A 16219-nucleotide genomic window follows, 5' to 3' on the forward strand; every position below is an offset into this window, starting at 1 on the left:
CTCATTATTCAGTGCATTCGAACTGATAAAAAGGATCATAAAAATTTTTGTTGAGGGATTAATTGGAACAAACGTGGTCATTCTGAAATAATTTTTTTAAATTCGCATTAACTGGTGTCATCTGGAATAAACTCTTATTATTCGAATTGCAATTTTTATTTTAATAAAATTTTCTTATTCCAATTCCATCTTTTTTATATTTTTTTGTTAGCTTTTCTTTTTGTGATATATAATTTTTTCCATTTCCTGGAAAAAATGATTCATCTTTTAAGACATACTGATGATAGCAATCAAAAACATAAAGGCTTTTCTTCACTTAATGGCCACCTTGATATACTAAATGGATTTAACTCATCATTCGAAGAATGCTCACGAAATGAACGATTGGTTATTGTTGTTGGAAAGAGCTGCACCGGGAAAAGCACCTTGATAAATGCACTTTTAGGAGTAAAATTGGAAGAAAATGAAGACGGAAAAATGATGAAAATTAACGAATTAGTCAAAGGGCCAAAAATAGGAAATGGAATTCGTTCAGAAACACAATTTGCAGAATGCTTCCAATTGAATGGCTCAACTTTGTTGGATCCAAGAGGGTTTGTTGGGTCAAATATTGATATAGAGGGAGACATCCTGAGTGCACTCATCATGGAAGCAAACAAGAGAAAAGCCAAAAAGGTGATGGTCATATATCTTTCTGAATTTGATAATTACTGTAACTTATCAAAAATGAAAGATGATGCGAAATTCATCAACAAAATATGCGATGACATAGATTTGCCTATTATATTTATAGCCAACAAGTGCACTTTAAGATGGGCAGTCAGAAAAGACGAAAGCGGACAGTTGGGAGATGTGATGATTGAGAAGATTCAAAACCGCCTTCACAAAGATTTTAAAAAGTTATATGAAGATCAACTGAAAGACATCAGGCAGAAGATTTTCAAGAATTCAGACATATTAACCGTAATGGAGATGATTGGAGCTCTTGAGAAAAATGTGATCGATGCAGAAGTTTTGAAGAAAGCAAACATGGAAGAATGTTTGATTCAGCTCAAGGCACTGTATGTGCTGAAAAGTGCGCTTGACGGTGGAAGGCTGCTGTACTACGACCCGTTAGACTTTTACTCGGTGGAAAGGATCAAGTCGATGGTGCATGATGAGAATTATTTTGTCCAGCCGAATCGAGTTACTTTGGGGGGAAGCACTTCCGAATCAAGGGACTTTCTGACGACTGTGTCAGAAATTGCGCTTGTACTGGGGCAGCTGGTGACGGCGATGGAAGGCAGACGGCGAGTGCCTGCGTTTCTGCGGGAGGTGTCGAATGCATGCGGCGATTTCTCGTTCAACTGCAACCAGCTGCTCTCAGCGCCGAACGAAAGGATGAAGAAGCTGGAGAACACACTGAGCAAAATAACGATCGACACAGAGCTCAGCAGCAACGAGATTCGAAAAGGGGAGGAAGCAAACATCGATCCGTACCAGAAGCTGAAAGAGGAGTATGAACTGGAGATTGCGTTGCTTGACTCAGACGAGCCTGTGAAATACGACTCGATTGAATTCTACGAGCATGAGAACTATCTTATGAACGAGAGGAGGATTAGGAGGGAGATAGAAGTGCCCCACACGACGTACAAGTTCATCCCGAGGAATGAATACACCTTCTCTGACGAAGGGGCACAGAGGGAAGGCATCGAGGACGGGGTGTTCCGAGCAGTGTACAGAGCGCCCGACAAGTTTACAGTGGGGCAGCAGCTGTTCTTCACATTGACAACATTGGGGGTGCTCTATGCCTTTGACAACCCGAGGAGCGAATGCTGCGGAGAGGTCGAGTTTTATGCTCCCAGTCGCGACATACCCAAAAACCAGGAGAAGATGCGGAGGCTGAGGGCGAAAGTGCAACAGCTGGACGAGCAGATGAAGAAAGTGCAGGAGAATGTTGAGCTGCTGAAGGAGCTGAGGGAAGAGCTCGAAGAATGCATGGAAATTATAGAGAAGAAGAAGAAAGAGGAGGAGAGATGGAACAGCGACCAGCTTGTTCTTGTGGAGTGTTTGGAGTTTTGCGATGAGTGCGACAAGCTGTGGGAAGACTATCAGTACATTCTGCTGCTGATGTATCAGTTTGCTGCCAATTATGTTCCTGAGAAGTTCATTGCAAAGGCAAAGAAAGAAATTGCTAGTGAAAGAAGTTGTTTTTATCATTCTTCTTCTTCTTTTGCTTCTTCTTCTTCTTCTTCAACCTCTTCTTCTTCCACATCTCCTTCTCCTTCTCCTTCTTTTTCCTCTTCTCCTTCTTCTTTTTCCTCTTCTCCTTCTTCTCCTTCTCCTTCTCATTCCACCACACCTTTTCCTCCTTCTCCTTATACAGTGCCAAATTCTTCATCTGTTTGTGTTTATGAGTCTGCCTATCAAATCTTTGAACGGTTTAGACACAAAGAAATTGCAAAGGGAAAGAAAGAAGGAGAATGCAAAAGTGAAGACAAAGAGGAAGAAGAAGAAGAAAAAGAAAAAGAAAAAGAAGAAGAAGAAGAAGAAGAAGAAGAAGAAGAGAAAGAAGAAGAGGAGGAAGAAGAAGAAAATGACGAAGAAGATGAAAACGAAAGACCAACCAGTTCAACACAAAACAGAGCAAAAAGAAAAGAAAGCCCGTCACATTCTTCACATTCATCTCAAACAGACAAAATTCTGATGAGGTTAGCGAGGTTCATAGCGTCGATGGATGGGGTGGAGGAAGTGGCGAAGAAGGAGAAAGAGGTCAGCCTGAAGACACAGGGGAGATATGACCCTGCTCTTGTGGGGGCAGCAGCGGAGACTGTGAAGTACATGTGGGGCAGAATGGGCAGGTTCAGAAGGTGTTTGGAGGAGTTTAAGAAGTTCGATATATGAAATAAGGAGAAAAAAGGAGAAGAAGGAGAAAAGGAAAAAGGAAAAAGGAAAAAGGAAAAAGGAAAAAGGAAAAAGAGAAAGAGAAAGAGAAAGAGAAAGAAAAGAGATTTTAGAGTAATTCTACTTTTTTATGTAATTTATCATTATTGTCGTTTATTTCATATCGAAAAAAGTGATTTTTTCGTAAACTGTATTTGTATTTCGCTTTATTACATGTGATGAAAAGCTGCCTTGACTTAATTCTATTTTTTTTTTTTCCTTTCAAAGATAAATTATTTATTTTTTTTGCTTTCAATTTGTAGTTATACCCGTTTTGAGGTTGTGATTGTATAAGCTTTTAATTTCACTTCTGTCAGGCTGCTTCCATTTCACAACTGAAACAAAAAACAAATAAATAAATAAATAAATAAATGAAAAAAAAATCACAAATGCTTTCTATTTGTGATTTGAAAAATCGGCCATTTTATCTTTTTTTGGAATATGAAATAATCAAGATTTTCATCCATTGTTCGATAAGGAAAATAAACCAAATTGAATAAGGATATGGTTAAGATCAAATAACTATTTACAAAAATTCAATTTCGTTTATGTTTTCATTTGTCAGCGTTCTGTGTTGCATCTGCGTTGCTGATTGCTTTGAAAAGAAAGGAAGTGCAGACATTCGAAACAGAGAAAAGGGGGATGCGTTTTTCTCGAGAGATGTTAATTGTGTTTCTGAAGGGATTGATAATCTGAATTCAGATACCATAGCATATGAACAGGATCAAAGGGAGAATCATGAATCTAAAGAGGATTTCTCCGACACGAAGAACGAAACGAATTTTGGAGATTCAAACAATAAAAGCTCTTTTTTGAATTTAGACGACTTCAGCTCGCAAAAAGAAAACGAGAAAAGTTTTACTGAAGGTCATGCGAAAATTATGTATAAAGAACTGCAAAGAAATGATGAATACGATATTAAAGTGGATGGAGAAAACGGAATTGATAGCGAAGAATGTGGCATATCAGTGCATCAGCCATGCAAAACCATAAAAAAGGCAGTGGATCGCTGCAAGACAGAAAAAGTATTACATATTCATACGACAGAAAATTGCAATAAATTCGATACTGAGCCAATAATAATTGATGGACATCTCGTCATTCTTAATAACGACGATGAAGTTGTTTGTATTATGACTGCTTTAGACGAAAAGAAGGTGAAAAGTGGTGACGCTCTTTTTTGTGTTAAGAGCGAGGGACGTTTTTTCTTAGACAGAGCAGACATTTGTGTGAATACAAAACGAGAAAGCGGTAGAAACCAAGGATTGATTGTTGTGGAAGGAGAAGGTTCACAAATTGAATTGGAAGATACGAATATCAGCAATATTGAAACCGGGAATGAGCTGAGCTGTGTGCTTATTGAATGCAAATCTGGCGAATCGAAGTTTCAGAGTGTTAAGATTTCACATTTTGTATCTTCCTGTGCACTGATTCTTGCTGAAGCCTCTCAAAAAATTAAATTTTTAGGTATGTCATTGGATTCGATCACTACGAAAAGCAAAACCCAATCAGTCTTGACTGTAATGGGAGGATGCCAATCTACAACGGTTGATGATTGCACATTTACAAATTGTTGGTCAATAGAGCACAAATTTGGAGGTGCGATATATTTGGAGATTACAAATGACCAAAGTTCTTTTTCATTTTATAGAGACGATTTCTCGAATTGTTCGTGCAAAAGTTCAAATTCCAACACAGATCATCAGTTTGTTCAGCTTAACGAAGAGTCAGAAGGAGGAGCAATATTCATTCAAGTGACAGACGAAGCAACAAAATTATTGAAATTGTCAATATTTGCGATAACATTCACAGACTGCACGGCCGAGAAAGGAGAATATGTCTTCATGACCCTTCCAGCAGGAAGGGAGCAGATCGATGAAGAACAATTTTGCTTCGAGATGGAAGAAATTTATGGGAAGCCAAATTACATGTTGTTGGAAGATAGGAAAGAAGCGAGAACAATTGATCTTCTGACAGACAACGAGAATAGATTGCCATACCATTCAGAGAACATATTTGTTGGAGAGGCAAAAACAAGCAATGAGAAAACATGTGGGCGAAAAGAAGAACCCTGCTCTCAACTAAGCGGAATAGCCAAACATGAAACGTGGAAAAATAGAATGTCAGTATACATCATTGGTAAAGTGTTTGTTAGTGAGCCTGTTTCTGGATGCGAAAGGACAAAATTTTCTTCTATGACTGACTCTTTTTCAATGCCTTCGGCAACAAATGAACAAAACAGAGGAACTCTTCAAATTGGAGCAAACATGAAAAATTCTGATGCCATTGCAATATTCGGTGGCAAGCATGTATGGATTACAATGGAACATTTGGAAATTGAATATCCGGATGCAATTGAAGGAGATGCAATTGATTTGATTTTCGGATCAATGAATTTTGCGTTAAATGATGTTGTTTTTCGACCTTGGTACACTGGCTTAAAAGGGGAGAACATTCTTGGTGGCGAAGGTGAACTGTTACCATATACATTAATTAAAGTAGAAGCGAAGCAAACAACAATCACAAAACTTGTTATTTATGGAAGAAACAAAAACATTACTCATGCAAGTCAACGAGAATGCGATGAAACAACCGGCAGCATTAGAGATTATCAAAACGCTGCAAATGTTGAATGTTTGAATAATGATTGCGAAGAAGACGATCAGTTGTGTTCATGGGATTCAGGACTTTTATTTCTGAATGAATCGTCTTTAGCATATGTTAATGACAGCTCATTTATTGACATTGGCGATGGAGCAATACTTTCTCATTCATCTACGTTACATTTGAACAACTGCAGCTTCATTAACAACCATCCAATTGATGCAGGCTGGGAGAAGTATCCATCTTTACAACACAACATTCGATTCAAAGGATTGGAATATGATTGGATTAGTGTGGAATCATTGACTGCCGGAAGTGATGGGCTTGATGGAAAGCCATTTGGAATGCTATCTGATGTTGAAGCATACGGAACAGCTGCTAAGAACATGGATTCGTATTTCTTTTCGCCTATTCTTAAGAATGCCACACTGAAAAAAGATGATGCCATCAATAAGAATGACCGTCAGGACAAAAATGAAAATGAGAAAGAAGTCGAAGCAGTTGTGCATGGGTCATATTTGTTTCCGTGTGGACTTACGTTTGAAGCGTCCAAAAAAAGGAAAGGAGAAGAAATGAAATGGACAAATTGCCCAGTTTCTGAATACACAAATGAGACAGAAATGAATGTGAGGATTCCTTCATCTTTGTTTGAAGTTGATGATTACACATCAGTTGTTTGTCGCTTGACTTATTCGAATGGAATTATAAATGGAGAGAATAAGCATTCTACAAATATCATCTTGGTGAAACAGAAGAAAGACGATCAAAACGAAAACCATCCAATAAAACTTACAAAAGCACAGCTTGTTGCGATCATCGCCTGCACATGTGCTTTTGCGGTTGTTGTGGTGGCGGTGATAGTGACTGTTGTGTGTGTGGTCAGAAACAAAAAGCGAAGACAATACAGAGAGATAAAGGATATAAAACAATGAGTCAGAACGCGATAATTCTAAGAAAATCTTTTGTGATTATCTTTGATTTTATTTTGTTATTGTTTGATTTACTGCAAATGTTATGTTGACATTCAAAAACGTGTATATGTACTTGTTAATTAATACGTTTATAAGATGTGAAATTCATTTTCCTTTCCTTTATTTTATTTTATTTTATTTTTATTTTTATTTTTGGAACCTTTTTGGAACCAAATTACAACAAGAACTTTCGTTTGTGCTCAATCATGTATTTTTTTCTTTGAATGCCAAATCATTATGAATATGTATAATGATGAGTGTCGTCTTGATTCTTTTTTTAATAAAAATAAATTTTCATTCGTTGTGTAATATTTTCAATTTTGCTGTAAGATGTTTATTTTCTGATAATGTTGGATGGAAATGTTATTTATCTCAATTTTACTCTTTTGTGAATAAATTTCTTCATTTTCTTGACTTTATTATTATTCATTCATTTGAAATTTTAATTCATCAAAAAACATTTTTTCTTTCTTATCTTTTGTTTCTTCATATTGGGAAAACGGAAAGAAGTCAAATGTTAAATGATTTCATTATTATTCAAAATCAAAATTTCCTATTTGTTCTACAGGATGTTGTAAGTTTATCCCAATTTTTGAACCTGAAAATGATTAGATATGTGAAACCAATAACTTGAATGTCTTTTCAATCGTTGTCTTTTTCAATTTCAGGTTTCTCATGGAAAAAATTGAAGTAATGAAAAAAGAACGTTCCATGGTTACAAGAAAACTTGATGTTTTTGATCGTCATTTATCAATTATCTTCTAATTCGAAACATCGCTTTTAAATGTGTGAATAAAAAATTTCCCAAAATTCTTCACTTAGGAACAAATGTTATTTTGAAAAAAGTCGTGGCTTTTCATTTTGTGAGTTTTAAAAAAAATCAGTCTCATAAATGTATATGGTAGAATTTTTTTTTTAGTACCATTTGTTTAACTTTCAAAAAAAATTTTTTTTCATATTTTAATCAAATTTCTATACCCACTCACCAAATATTGCTGTCATTGAAACAAATGCGTGTCATTATTATTTTTTCCGTTTGAGTGTGGTTTCGTGATTTGGAACAGATATTTGATTGAATTATGAAATGTTTATTTTATTAGAAAATGTAACAAAAGGAACTTTTCGAATTAATTTTTGCAAATAGGTGATTATTATCGAAATCATAACTTTTTTTGAGGTGTTTGTTTTATTAAGGCTTTATAACTTTTCTTAGGAATTATTCATTCATAAGAAAATAGTGAGTGAGTTGAAAACAAAAAAAATGTTAGAGAGTTTATTCTTGAAATAATAATCTTTGAAAGAAGTGTGAGTTCTCTGTGTTCATTAATTGATATTCAAAGCAAAATTTCAAACCGAAATTTTTGAACTGAATAATTTGTTTTCAAAAATAATCACCCAAATTTTAGTTGAAATGAATCTTTATGACACAACTTTATAATATAAATTGTTTTCGCAAGTGAAAAATGCGTTTTTGTAAAGAATTTTCAAAAAAAAGAAAAATTGACACTTTTTTTAAATATTTATTCATTAATCTTTATTTTTTTCTGAGTAAAGCATCATCGTGTATTATCACAATCGGATATAGTCACTAAAAGTCATGCAAAAACCGATGTGATTATATTTGGTTTTGACTGTTTTCATATTTAATCCAGCTTTGCATTCAAGAAATGATGTCAAAGTGATTATTTTTGACTTTATAACTGTTTTCGCAATGTTTATTCTTCATAGGGTGGTTTTTTTATTCGGACTTTTTTTTTATCCGGACAAAAATTTTAATTATTAGTTTTATCAACCTACTTTTTATATTTTATTATTTGTTTTTAGTATATAAGGAAAAGTCGGCAGTTAGTAATTAAGATTAAATTACTATACCTAATCTCTGATGGGGGGAGATGGGGGGGGGGTTAGCTCCTCCATCTCTGATTTGTGCCTCCCCTGAAGAGATTAGGTAATAGCAACGGGGCTGACTAAGTTAGAATTTAATCGAAAAATTTTTTTTGATTTTTTTCATTTCATTTCAAAATAATTTTTTTTAAAAAAAAATAAAAATAAGATCATAACCAATATTTTATTTGCATGAGTGTTGTCAAACAAAGAAAAGAAAGTGGATAACGAAATTGAGAGATTTGATGAAATCTTTCCAGTATCGTTAAATCAAAAATCGATTCGTTCGTATTGCGACAATAATTGCTGATGGAAAATGACGTGTTTCCGACGCTGCTAATCTGAATGAATTCTCTCGTTCATCGATAAACCGAGCTGTAACTGCTGTTGAAAAGGGTCGAACCGTGGGAAAAGTTGGTCGGCCAGAGCTGTTCACAAAAGAAGACAAAGAAGTGATAACCGGAGTCATCAGAATCGAAAGTGTGACAGGAGTGAGTTATTCTGTAACTCAAACAAAATAATTGGTTTGCATTATTATTTCTTACTAATAAATATTTATAATTGATTATAATTATAGATGGAATCAGTGCAAACTGATAGAAAAATTCGAAGTGGAGAAGAAGAAGACCAAGAAGTTAAAATTTCAAAATCAACTCCGTATTCGTTTGAAAAACGAAATCCTGACCTAAAGACATCCATTCCTCATAATGTTGATATTCAACGATTATCGGTACCAAACAAACAGTCTCTTCAGCCTTTCTTCTCTCTTCTGCAATCACTTAATGATACTCACAAATACTCCACTTCACTCATCTTCAACACCGACGAATCCTCTTTGCGTCTTTCCGACTCCACAAAACAACTTGCTGTTCATCCTTCAGATGTTCCAGTCGGGTTTTCCAAGACACCAATCAACATGCCAAACTCCACTCTTGTGGTTGCAGTTGCTGCTGATGGTTATTCTTTGCCAAGCCTTGTTCTTTGGCCATCAAAAAAACGACCAACTGAAATGAAGGTCTTGCTCAGCCTTCAGTTTCATGCCTGGGCAGACAATGATGGATGGATGACTTATGCATTGTTAGCTCGATATGTTGAAGAGATACTTCTGCCCAAAATTGTCCAAAGAAGAAAATTGCTGGAAATGAACGAAGAAAGATGCTTGCTTCTCTTGGATTCTCATCCTTCAAAAGCACAGCCAGATATATGGTAGAAATTTGCAGATGAATCAATTGACGTGGTTTCATTTATTCCACACAACACTCATCTAACATAGCCACTTGACTGCGGAGTTTTTGCCGTGTTTAAAAAATGTTTTAATTCAAACTATGTTGTTCCATCTTCTTCTTCGATCGCACTCAGACGAAAAGCAGTTGCAAATGCCTTGCCACAGGCTTTGCAAACTGCATTGCTTCCTTCAACAATTCACTCTGCATTTGAAAAAAGCTGTTTGCTGTCTGGACAATCCAATTCTGAATTGGTGAAGTTTTGTGACACTCCTTCAGTTCAGCAGAAAATAAATCCCATCGGTTCAATTTCGATAGGAAAAATATTTCTGACCAAGCGTTTTTTGATGAATGGAAAGTAGACAAAAAGATGAAAGATGAAAAGAAAATTGATGATTCTGCTGAAGAAAAAATTGAAAAAGATTTGTTTTCTGAAGAGAAGCCGAAAAACAGAAAAATATCCAAATCCCAAATATTAAAAGATGATGATTTTGAAGATGATAATGAACATAGAAATACCAGAAAAATTATAAAAAGAGAATTGATGGATTATATTGACTATTGATTGTTGCATTTTTTCGAAAATTTCAACATGCGATTTATAAAAAAATATATATTTTTTTATCAAAAAATAAAAAATTATGTCCGGATAAAAAAATCACCCTAAATTTTAATTTTTTGAAGAGGAATTATTCATTCAAATAAATATGGTTGTGATAATTATTTCAAAAAACAATATTTGAGATTGAATTCACGAAAAATTGTCTTTTAATAAAGTTACTGATTACAAAAAATTAATTTATCAATATTCAAATCGAATTTTCAGATCGAAATATTAGGAAGAAAAAAAGTGATTTCAAAAAGATTCAAATGTATTTACGTAATTGTTTATGGAAAACCACTTATCTGTCATCTTCTGCAACTTTTGTCTTTCCTTTTTTCCATCTTCTTCTTTATCAGAAAGTCGTCATCATTTTTTTCTTCGATATAAACTTTCTTCTTTTTCTTTGGATTTTTTTCTCTTTCTTTTAATCATGCTTTTTCTCTTTATCTTTTTTTTTCTCTTTTTCTTGCTCTCTTTCTTTCTTTCTTCTTTTCTTCATGAGTTCAATTCTTTCTTTCTCTCTCTCTTTTTTTTGTGTGAAAACGATTATTTCAATTTCCAATCAAAAATTTTTGCTCAATAACTTATCATAAACAAATTTATGTAAAAAAGATAAATTCTGACTGATTGTTCATTTTTTCATTTCATTTTGGCTTTGAATGTTTCTCTTTGAAATTTTGGTAATGAGAGAAAAAAATTCATTTTTTAAACGCATGACCCATTAATATAATATAAAAATCAAAAAATATTTATAACTTGCATAATAACAAGAAATTCAAGCTCTTATAAAGAATTTTGAATACGCATTATTATCACACATTCATATTAAATACATTTATGTGTATTTTCTTCAAACACTTTGAATAAATGCCACAACGCATAATTTGGAAACTTCTACAAAAATGTGACATTGATAGAATTGAAATCGAAAATGATTTGCAATCAATAGAGCCAATTATTAACATGCTCTTGCCTGCTTCATTTGAAGCAGAAGAATTGGAAGCTCAACCAGGAATTTATCTTTCTATCATCTTTCGCTGTTTTCGTATGAGTATTCTGAATTACAAACAAATTAAACTTAATTATACAAAAAAGATAAAAGAATTAGAGCAGGAAAATGCAGAATTATCGCGTCGTTTGAGATCAATTGATGATCAACTTTCATTTCTTCATCGCTCTAGAGATACACCAAGGACAGCAACAATACCTCCTGCAATATCTTCTGGGTATTTAGATGATGAAATGACTCAAAACTACAAAAGAGAGATAAAACGTCTTGAATTAGAAAATGAACATTTACATCAAGAATTGATGAAATCAAATAAAGATGAAGTTTCTGTTTCTTCAAATCGAAGACTTCCAGCTCCTCAAGCAAATTCTTCCCGAAGCGAAAAATATCTCGATAATTCGCCTCTAGCACCACTTTCAACACCGCCGAGAAGTTCTTTTAGATCAAGCGATCGAAAAATTAATCATTCACATTCATCAACAAAAAGACCTCGTTCTTCACATACGGAGCGTAAAGCCACGACTACGCATTCAACTCCACCTTCCCTCATCGTTTCTCCTTCGCGCACATACAACTCCACTCCCTTTTCTCCTTCTTCTCTTTCTCACAAAAACATTCATCCCGCATATCCAGTGAAATGTGCTGACACGCTCTACCGCCACATCCTCCTGCAGCGTCCGTATGAAGCAGCACTTCTGCCTTTCTCTTCGCGGGCTGTGCACAAAGAGCGGGTGAATGTGGCAGTGGCTGTTTATGACGAGGCAGCTGCAGCTGGATGCGCAGTGAAGGTGAGTGCAGAAGGGAGAGGGATGGTTGGGGAAGAAGGAGAAGGAGAAAGAGGAGAAGAAGGAGGAAAAGAAGGAAAAGAAGAAGAGGAGATGAACGGAGTTGGGGGAGCAGAACTGGGGATTTTGGGGTCAGAAGCAGCAGAAGTGAGCGAGAGGCTGAAGGAGATGAGGAGAGAGAGGAGGAAGAGGAGGGTGAGAGGGAGGAAAGGAGAGGGAAATCGAAGCACAGTTACTATTAGAGGTGAGAATGAAGAAGAGGAAGAAGAAAATGAGGAAGAAGAAGGAGAAAGTGACGAAGAAGTCAGAAGGAAAGAGCGAGAAGAAGAGAAGAAAGAGAGAGTGACAAGAAAGAAAGTGGAGAAAGAGGTTGAGATGTTGTATCAGATTGCGAAGGAAGAAGAATTGGAAGAGATGCTAAAGAAGGAATATTCAAGGATATCAACTGAATATGCGATGTGGAAGAGAGAAGAGGAAGAGAAAAAGAAGAAAAGAAAGCAGAAGCAGAAGCAAGTGCTGTGGAAGAAGGCAATGGAAATAGAAAAGAACGGAAAGAAAGATAAGAGCAAACAGAGAGAAGCAGAAGAAGAAGAGGAGAAGGAAAATGAAGAAGAGGAAGAGGAAGATGATTTTGATGAAGATGAAGATGAAGATGACTCATACGAGGAAATGCTGAAAGGGCATTCGTTTTTGATAGACAGCGAGAATAACAGCCAAGCTAATATTCAAAGCAGTGGGCAAAGGAGAACAATAAGTCCATTGAAACTGAAGAAAAAGACGAAAAATGAAAAAGAACCAGAAAGAAGAACAGAAAGAAGAACAGAAAGAAACAATAAAATTTCAAAGGGAATGAAAGAGAAAAACGATGAAATGGAAGTAAAAAGGAAGAAGAAGAAGGAAGAAGAAGAAGAAGAAGAAGGAGAAATGAATGAATCAAAAAGGAAGCAAAGAAAGAAGAAAGAAGAGAAAGACAAGATGGAAGTAAAGCCACAGAAGAAGGCGAGAGTTCATTTTAATAAGGAGGAAGAGGAAGAGGAAGAAGAAGAAGAAGAAGATGATATTAATGAAGATAAAGAAAAGAAGATCAAAGAGAGAAGAGAAGAAAGAGAAAGAGAAAGAGAAAAGGAGAAAGAAAGGATGAAAGAAAGAGAAAGAGAAAGAGAACAACAAAAGAAGGCAGAAAAAGACAAAAGACAAAGGAAAGATGAAGCAAATGAAAGAGAAACGAAAGCAAATTCAAAGCAAAAAGAACCAAAAAGAACGGAAAAAGCGAAGAAAGAGAAGAAAGAGAAAGAGAAAGAAAAGAAGGAAGATGTGGAAGTGTTTAGTGATTTGTTTATTGATACGCCAAGAAGCGAAGTGAAAAAGGTTGATGTGAAGAATAAAGAAGAAGAAGAAGAAGAAAGGGAGGAGGAGAAGAAGAAGATGAGGAAGAAGAAAGAGAAGAAGAAAGAGAAGAAGGAAGAAGAAGAAAAGGAAGAGGAAGATCAATCAGAAATTGAAGAAAAGAGAACAAATGTGAAAGCAATTGCAAAAGAAAGAAGAAAAGAAAAATTAGCAGAAAATGTTAAAACAAAGAAAAAGAAGGGAAAAGAAGAAGAAGAAGAAGAAAGAGAAGAAGAAAGAGAAGAAGAAGAAGAAAAGTTTTGGTCTTTTGGTTCTTCGAGAAAGGAAGATGAGGAAGAAGATGAAAATGTGTTTGAAAGGAAAGGAAAAACTAAACAAGCAGAAGAAGAGAAAGAAGAAGAGAAAGAGAAAGAGAAGGAGAAAGAAAGAAAGGATGAGAAGAAGAAGAAAGAAGAGGAAGAAGAGGAAGAAGAGGAGGAGAAAGAGAAAGAGAAAGAGAAAGAAGAAGAGAAAGAAGATAATGAATGTGTGGAAGATATCGGAATTTTGGGGAATGTGAAGGAAGAAGATTATTCTGAAGGAGAAAATGAAAGAGAAAGAGAAAGAGAAAGAGAAAGAGAAAAAAGGAAGAAGAAAGAAGAAACGATGAAGAAATCGAAAGAAGATAAAGATAAAGATAAAGATAAAGAAGAAGAAGAAGAAGAAGAAGAAGAAGATAAAGAAGAAGTAGAGGGAAAAGAAGAAGAGAAGAGAAGAGAAGAGAATAAATATGACAATTGGGAAAAAGATTTTGATGAAGAAGATGAATTTGGATATTCACCAAATAGAATGCAAATGAAAGAGAAAGAGAAAGAGAAAGAGAAGAAGAAAGAGGAAGAGAAAGAAGAGAAAAAGAAGAAAGAAGAAGAAGAAGAAGATGATGATGAAAATGTTATGATGGAAAGAATCAGTAATGTTAGTTCATTGACAAATGAAAGTGACAAAGAAGATGAAGAAGATGAAAGAGAAAGAGAAAGAAAACAGAAAAGAGATGATGATGAGGAGGAGGAAGAGGAGGAGGAAGATGGAATAGAAAAAGAAGAAAAAGAAGAAAGAAAAGTTGAAGAAACGAAAAAAGCTAAAACATCACCATCACCATCATCTTCTTCTTCTTCCTCTTCTTCAACAGATATCTCCTCTTTTCATTCTTCTCTTTTTCCTTCTTCTTCTTCTTCTTCTTCTTCTTCTCCTTCTTCTCCTTCTCTTTCTCCTTCTTCTTCTCCTTCTCCTTCTCCTTCTCCTTCTCCTTCTCCTTCCCCTTCCCCTTCCCCTTCTCCTTCCCCTTCCCCTTCCCCTTCTCCTTCTCCTTCTCCTTCTCCTTCTCCTTCTCCTTCTTCTCCCATTCCAATTCCAGCTGCTTTTGTTGGCGTCTCCACAACAGCCGACTTCAGCAACAAAAAGACAGCAATTCCACTCTCAAAAAAGGGGAATGCAAAAAATGTGAAGTCAAAAAAGGAAAATAAAAAGGAAAATGAAAAAGAAAAACAAAAAGAAAAACAAAAAGAAAAACCAAATGAAAAAGGAAAAGGAAATAAAGGAAATACATCTAATCCAAATAATTCATCAAATACATCAAATACATCATCTTCGTCTCAATCATCCCAATCTCCAAACACACAGACAGATCCGCCAGAAGCAGCCACGCCTTCATTGGCACACACACAACAGAGCATTCATTCAACTCATTCAATTCATTCGTCTCATTCATCTCATCATTCAGAACATCATTCAGAACATAGTGCTAACCAGGTTGCTTCTTCTTCTTCTTCCTCCTCTTCCTCTTCCTCTTCTCTTTCTTCTCCTCCTTCTTCTTCTCCGTTTTTTGGTGCAATTTCAAATTTTTCAGTGACAGACGAGAAAACTCTGAAGAAAACAAACAAAAACAAAAAAGCTAACACAAAAACAGGAAAAGAAAAGAAAGAAACAACAATGCCATCTTCTGCATCATCATCATCATCATCTTCTCCTTCTCCTTCCTCTTCTTCTTCTTCTTCCTCCTCTTCATCATCAACAGAAGAAGAAGAAGAAGATGATGATGATGAACAATTAGAAAGTGTTCATTCACAAGGTGCAAATGAAAGAGAAAAGAAAGGGTCAAACAGAAGAAATACTCACAATAGCTTTGATGATGATGAAGACAATGAAGAAGAAGAAGACAATGATGAAGATAATGGCAAAAACAATGAAAGGAATAAGAAAAGCAATAAAAAAGAAAGCAATTTAAATAATAATAATAATAATAATAATAATAAAGATACAAACAAAACAAAGGAACCAATGCAATCTAAGCAGAATACGAAAGGAAGAGCAGGAAATAACACTGATGATGATGATGACGACGATGATGATGATTTCCCTTCTATTGAAACACAATCTTTGTCAGATGATGGTTCATTTAATGTTCATATTGAGGAACAATTGAATGAAGAGGGGGAGAGAGAAGAAGAGGAGGAGAAAGAGAAGAAGAAGAAGAAGAAGGATAATAATGAAACTTTACAGAGAAATGGATCAAGACATTCACAAGAACTGACTCAAGTGGATTTTGAATGAATTTGAATGAGGTTGGCAATTATATTGAGCTTGTTTCTAAAGATTTACCAAAGAAATTGAATAATTTCGAGATGATTCGCTTTGCTCTTTAAATATAAAGAGCATTTTGCAGAAATGATATCTTGGATTGAAATTTATTATTTAAGATAGTCATATTGTTTTTCGCTGAAAAAAGAAAATTTTTTAATTTTTTATTTTCCAAAAACACCATTATTTATTTTTTCAAAGCTTTAATTCACTTCATGACTGTCTCCTTTCATTTCATCCCTAATTTAACTGGT

General features: G+C 34.9%; 4 protein-coding genes across 4 annotated transcripts; all 4 read left to right on the forward strand.

The window, feature by feature from the left end:
- Positions 1 to 255: 255 nt before the first annotated feature.
- On the forward strand, positions 256 to 3305 carry MONOS_2862 (putative 50S ribosome-binding GTPase; the record flags this gene model as incomplete). Its single annotated transcript, XM_067872814.1, has 1 exon — positions 256 to 3305. One exon carries the CDS (start codon positions 256 to 258, stop codon positions 2881 to 2883), a length of 2628 nt encoding a protein of 875 aa, XP_067723140.1. The 3' UTR covers positions 2884 to 3305.
- A 127-nt stretch (positions 3306 to 3432) lies between these two features.
- MONOS_2861 (uncharacterized protein) lies at positions 3433 to 7284 on the forward strand. Its single transcript, XM_067872813.1, has one exon. The coding sequence runs from the start codon at positions 3471 to 3473 to the stop codon at positions 6456 to 6458; it is 2988 nt and encodes a 995-aa protein (XP_067723141.1). The 5' UTR covers positions 3433 to 3470; the 3' UTR covers positions 6459 to 7284.
- Positions 7285 to 8958: 1674 nt separating this feature from the next.
- On the forward strand, positions 8959 to 9591 carry MONOS_2860 (uncharacterized protein; the record flags this gene model as incomplete). The annotated part of the gene is made up of 1 exon (XM_067872812.1): positions 8959 to 9591. One exon carries the CDS (start codon positions 8959 to 8961, stop codon positions 9589 to 9591), a length of 633 nt encoding a protein of 210 aa, XP_067723142.1.
- A 1340-nt stretch (positions 9592 to 10931) lies between these two features.
- Positions 10932 to 15938, forward strand: MONOS_2859 (uncharacterized protein; the record flags this gene model as incomplete). Its single annotated transcript, XM_067872810.1, has 1 exon — positions 10932 to 15938. Exon 1 carries the CDS (start codon positions 11076 to 11078, stop codon positions 15936 to 15938), a length of 4863 nt encoding a protein of 1620 aa, XP_067723143.1. The 5' UTR covers positions 10932 to 11075.
- Between the last annotated feature and the right edge of the window lie 281 nt (positions 15939 to 16219).

Source organism: Monocercomonoides exilis (genome assembly GCF_001643675.1).
Source record: "Monocercomonoides exilis strain PA203 chromosome Unknown scaffold38-1042076, whole genome shotgun sequence".
Lineage (NCBI taxonomy): Eukaryota > Preaxostyla > Oxymonadida > Polymastigidae > Monocercomonoides > Monocercomonoides exilis.

Bases quoted from the DNA above. Each gene is read 5' to 3' on its own strand.
- MONOS_2861 (XM_067872813.1), top strand. From the start codon at position 3,471: ATGTTTTCATTTGTCAGCGTTCTGTGTTGCATCTGCGTTGCTGATTGC.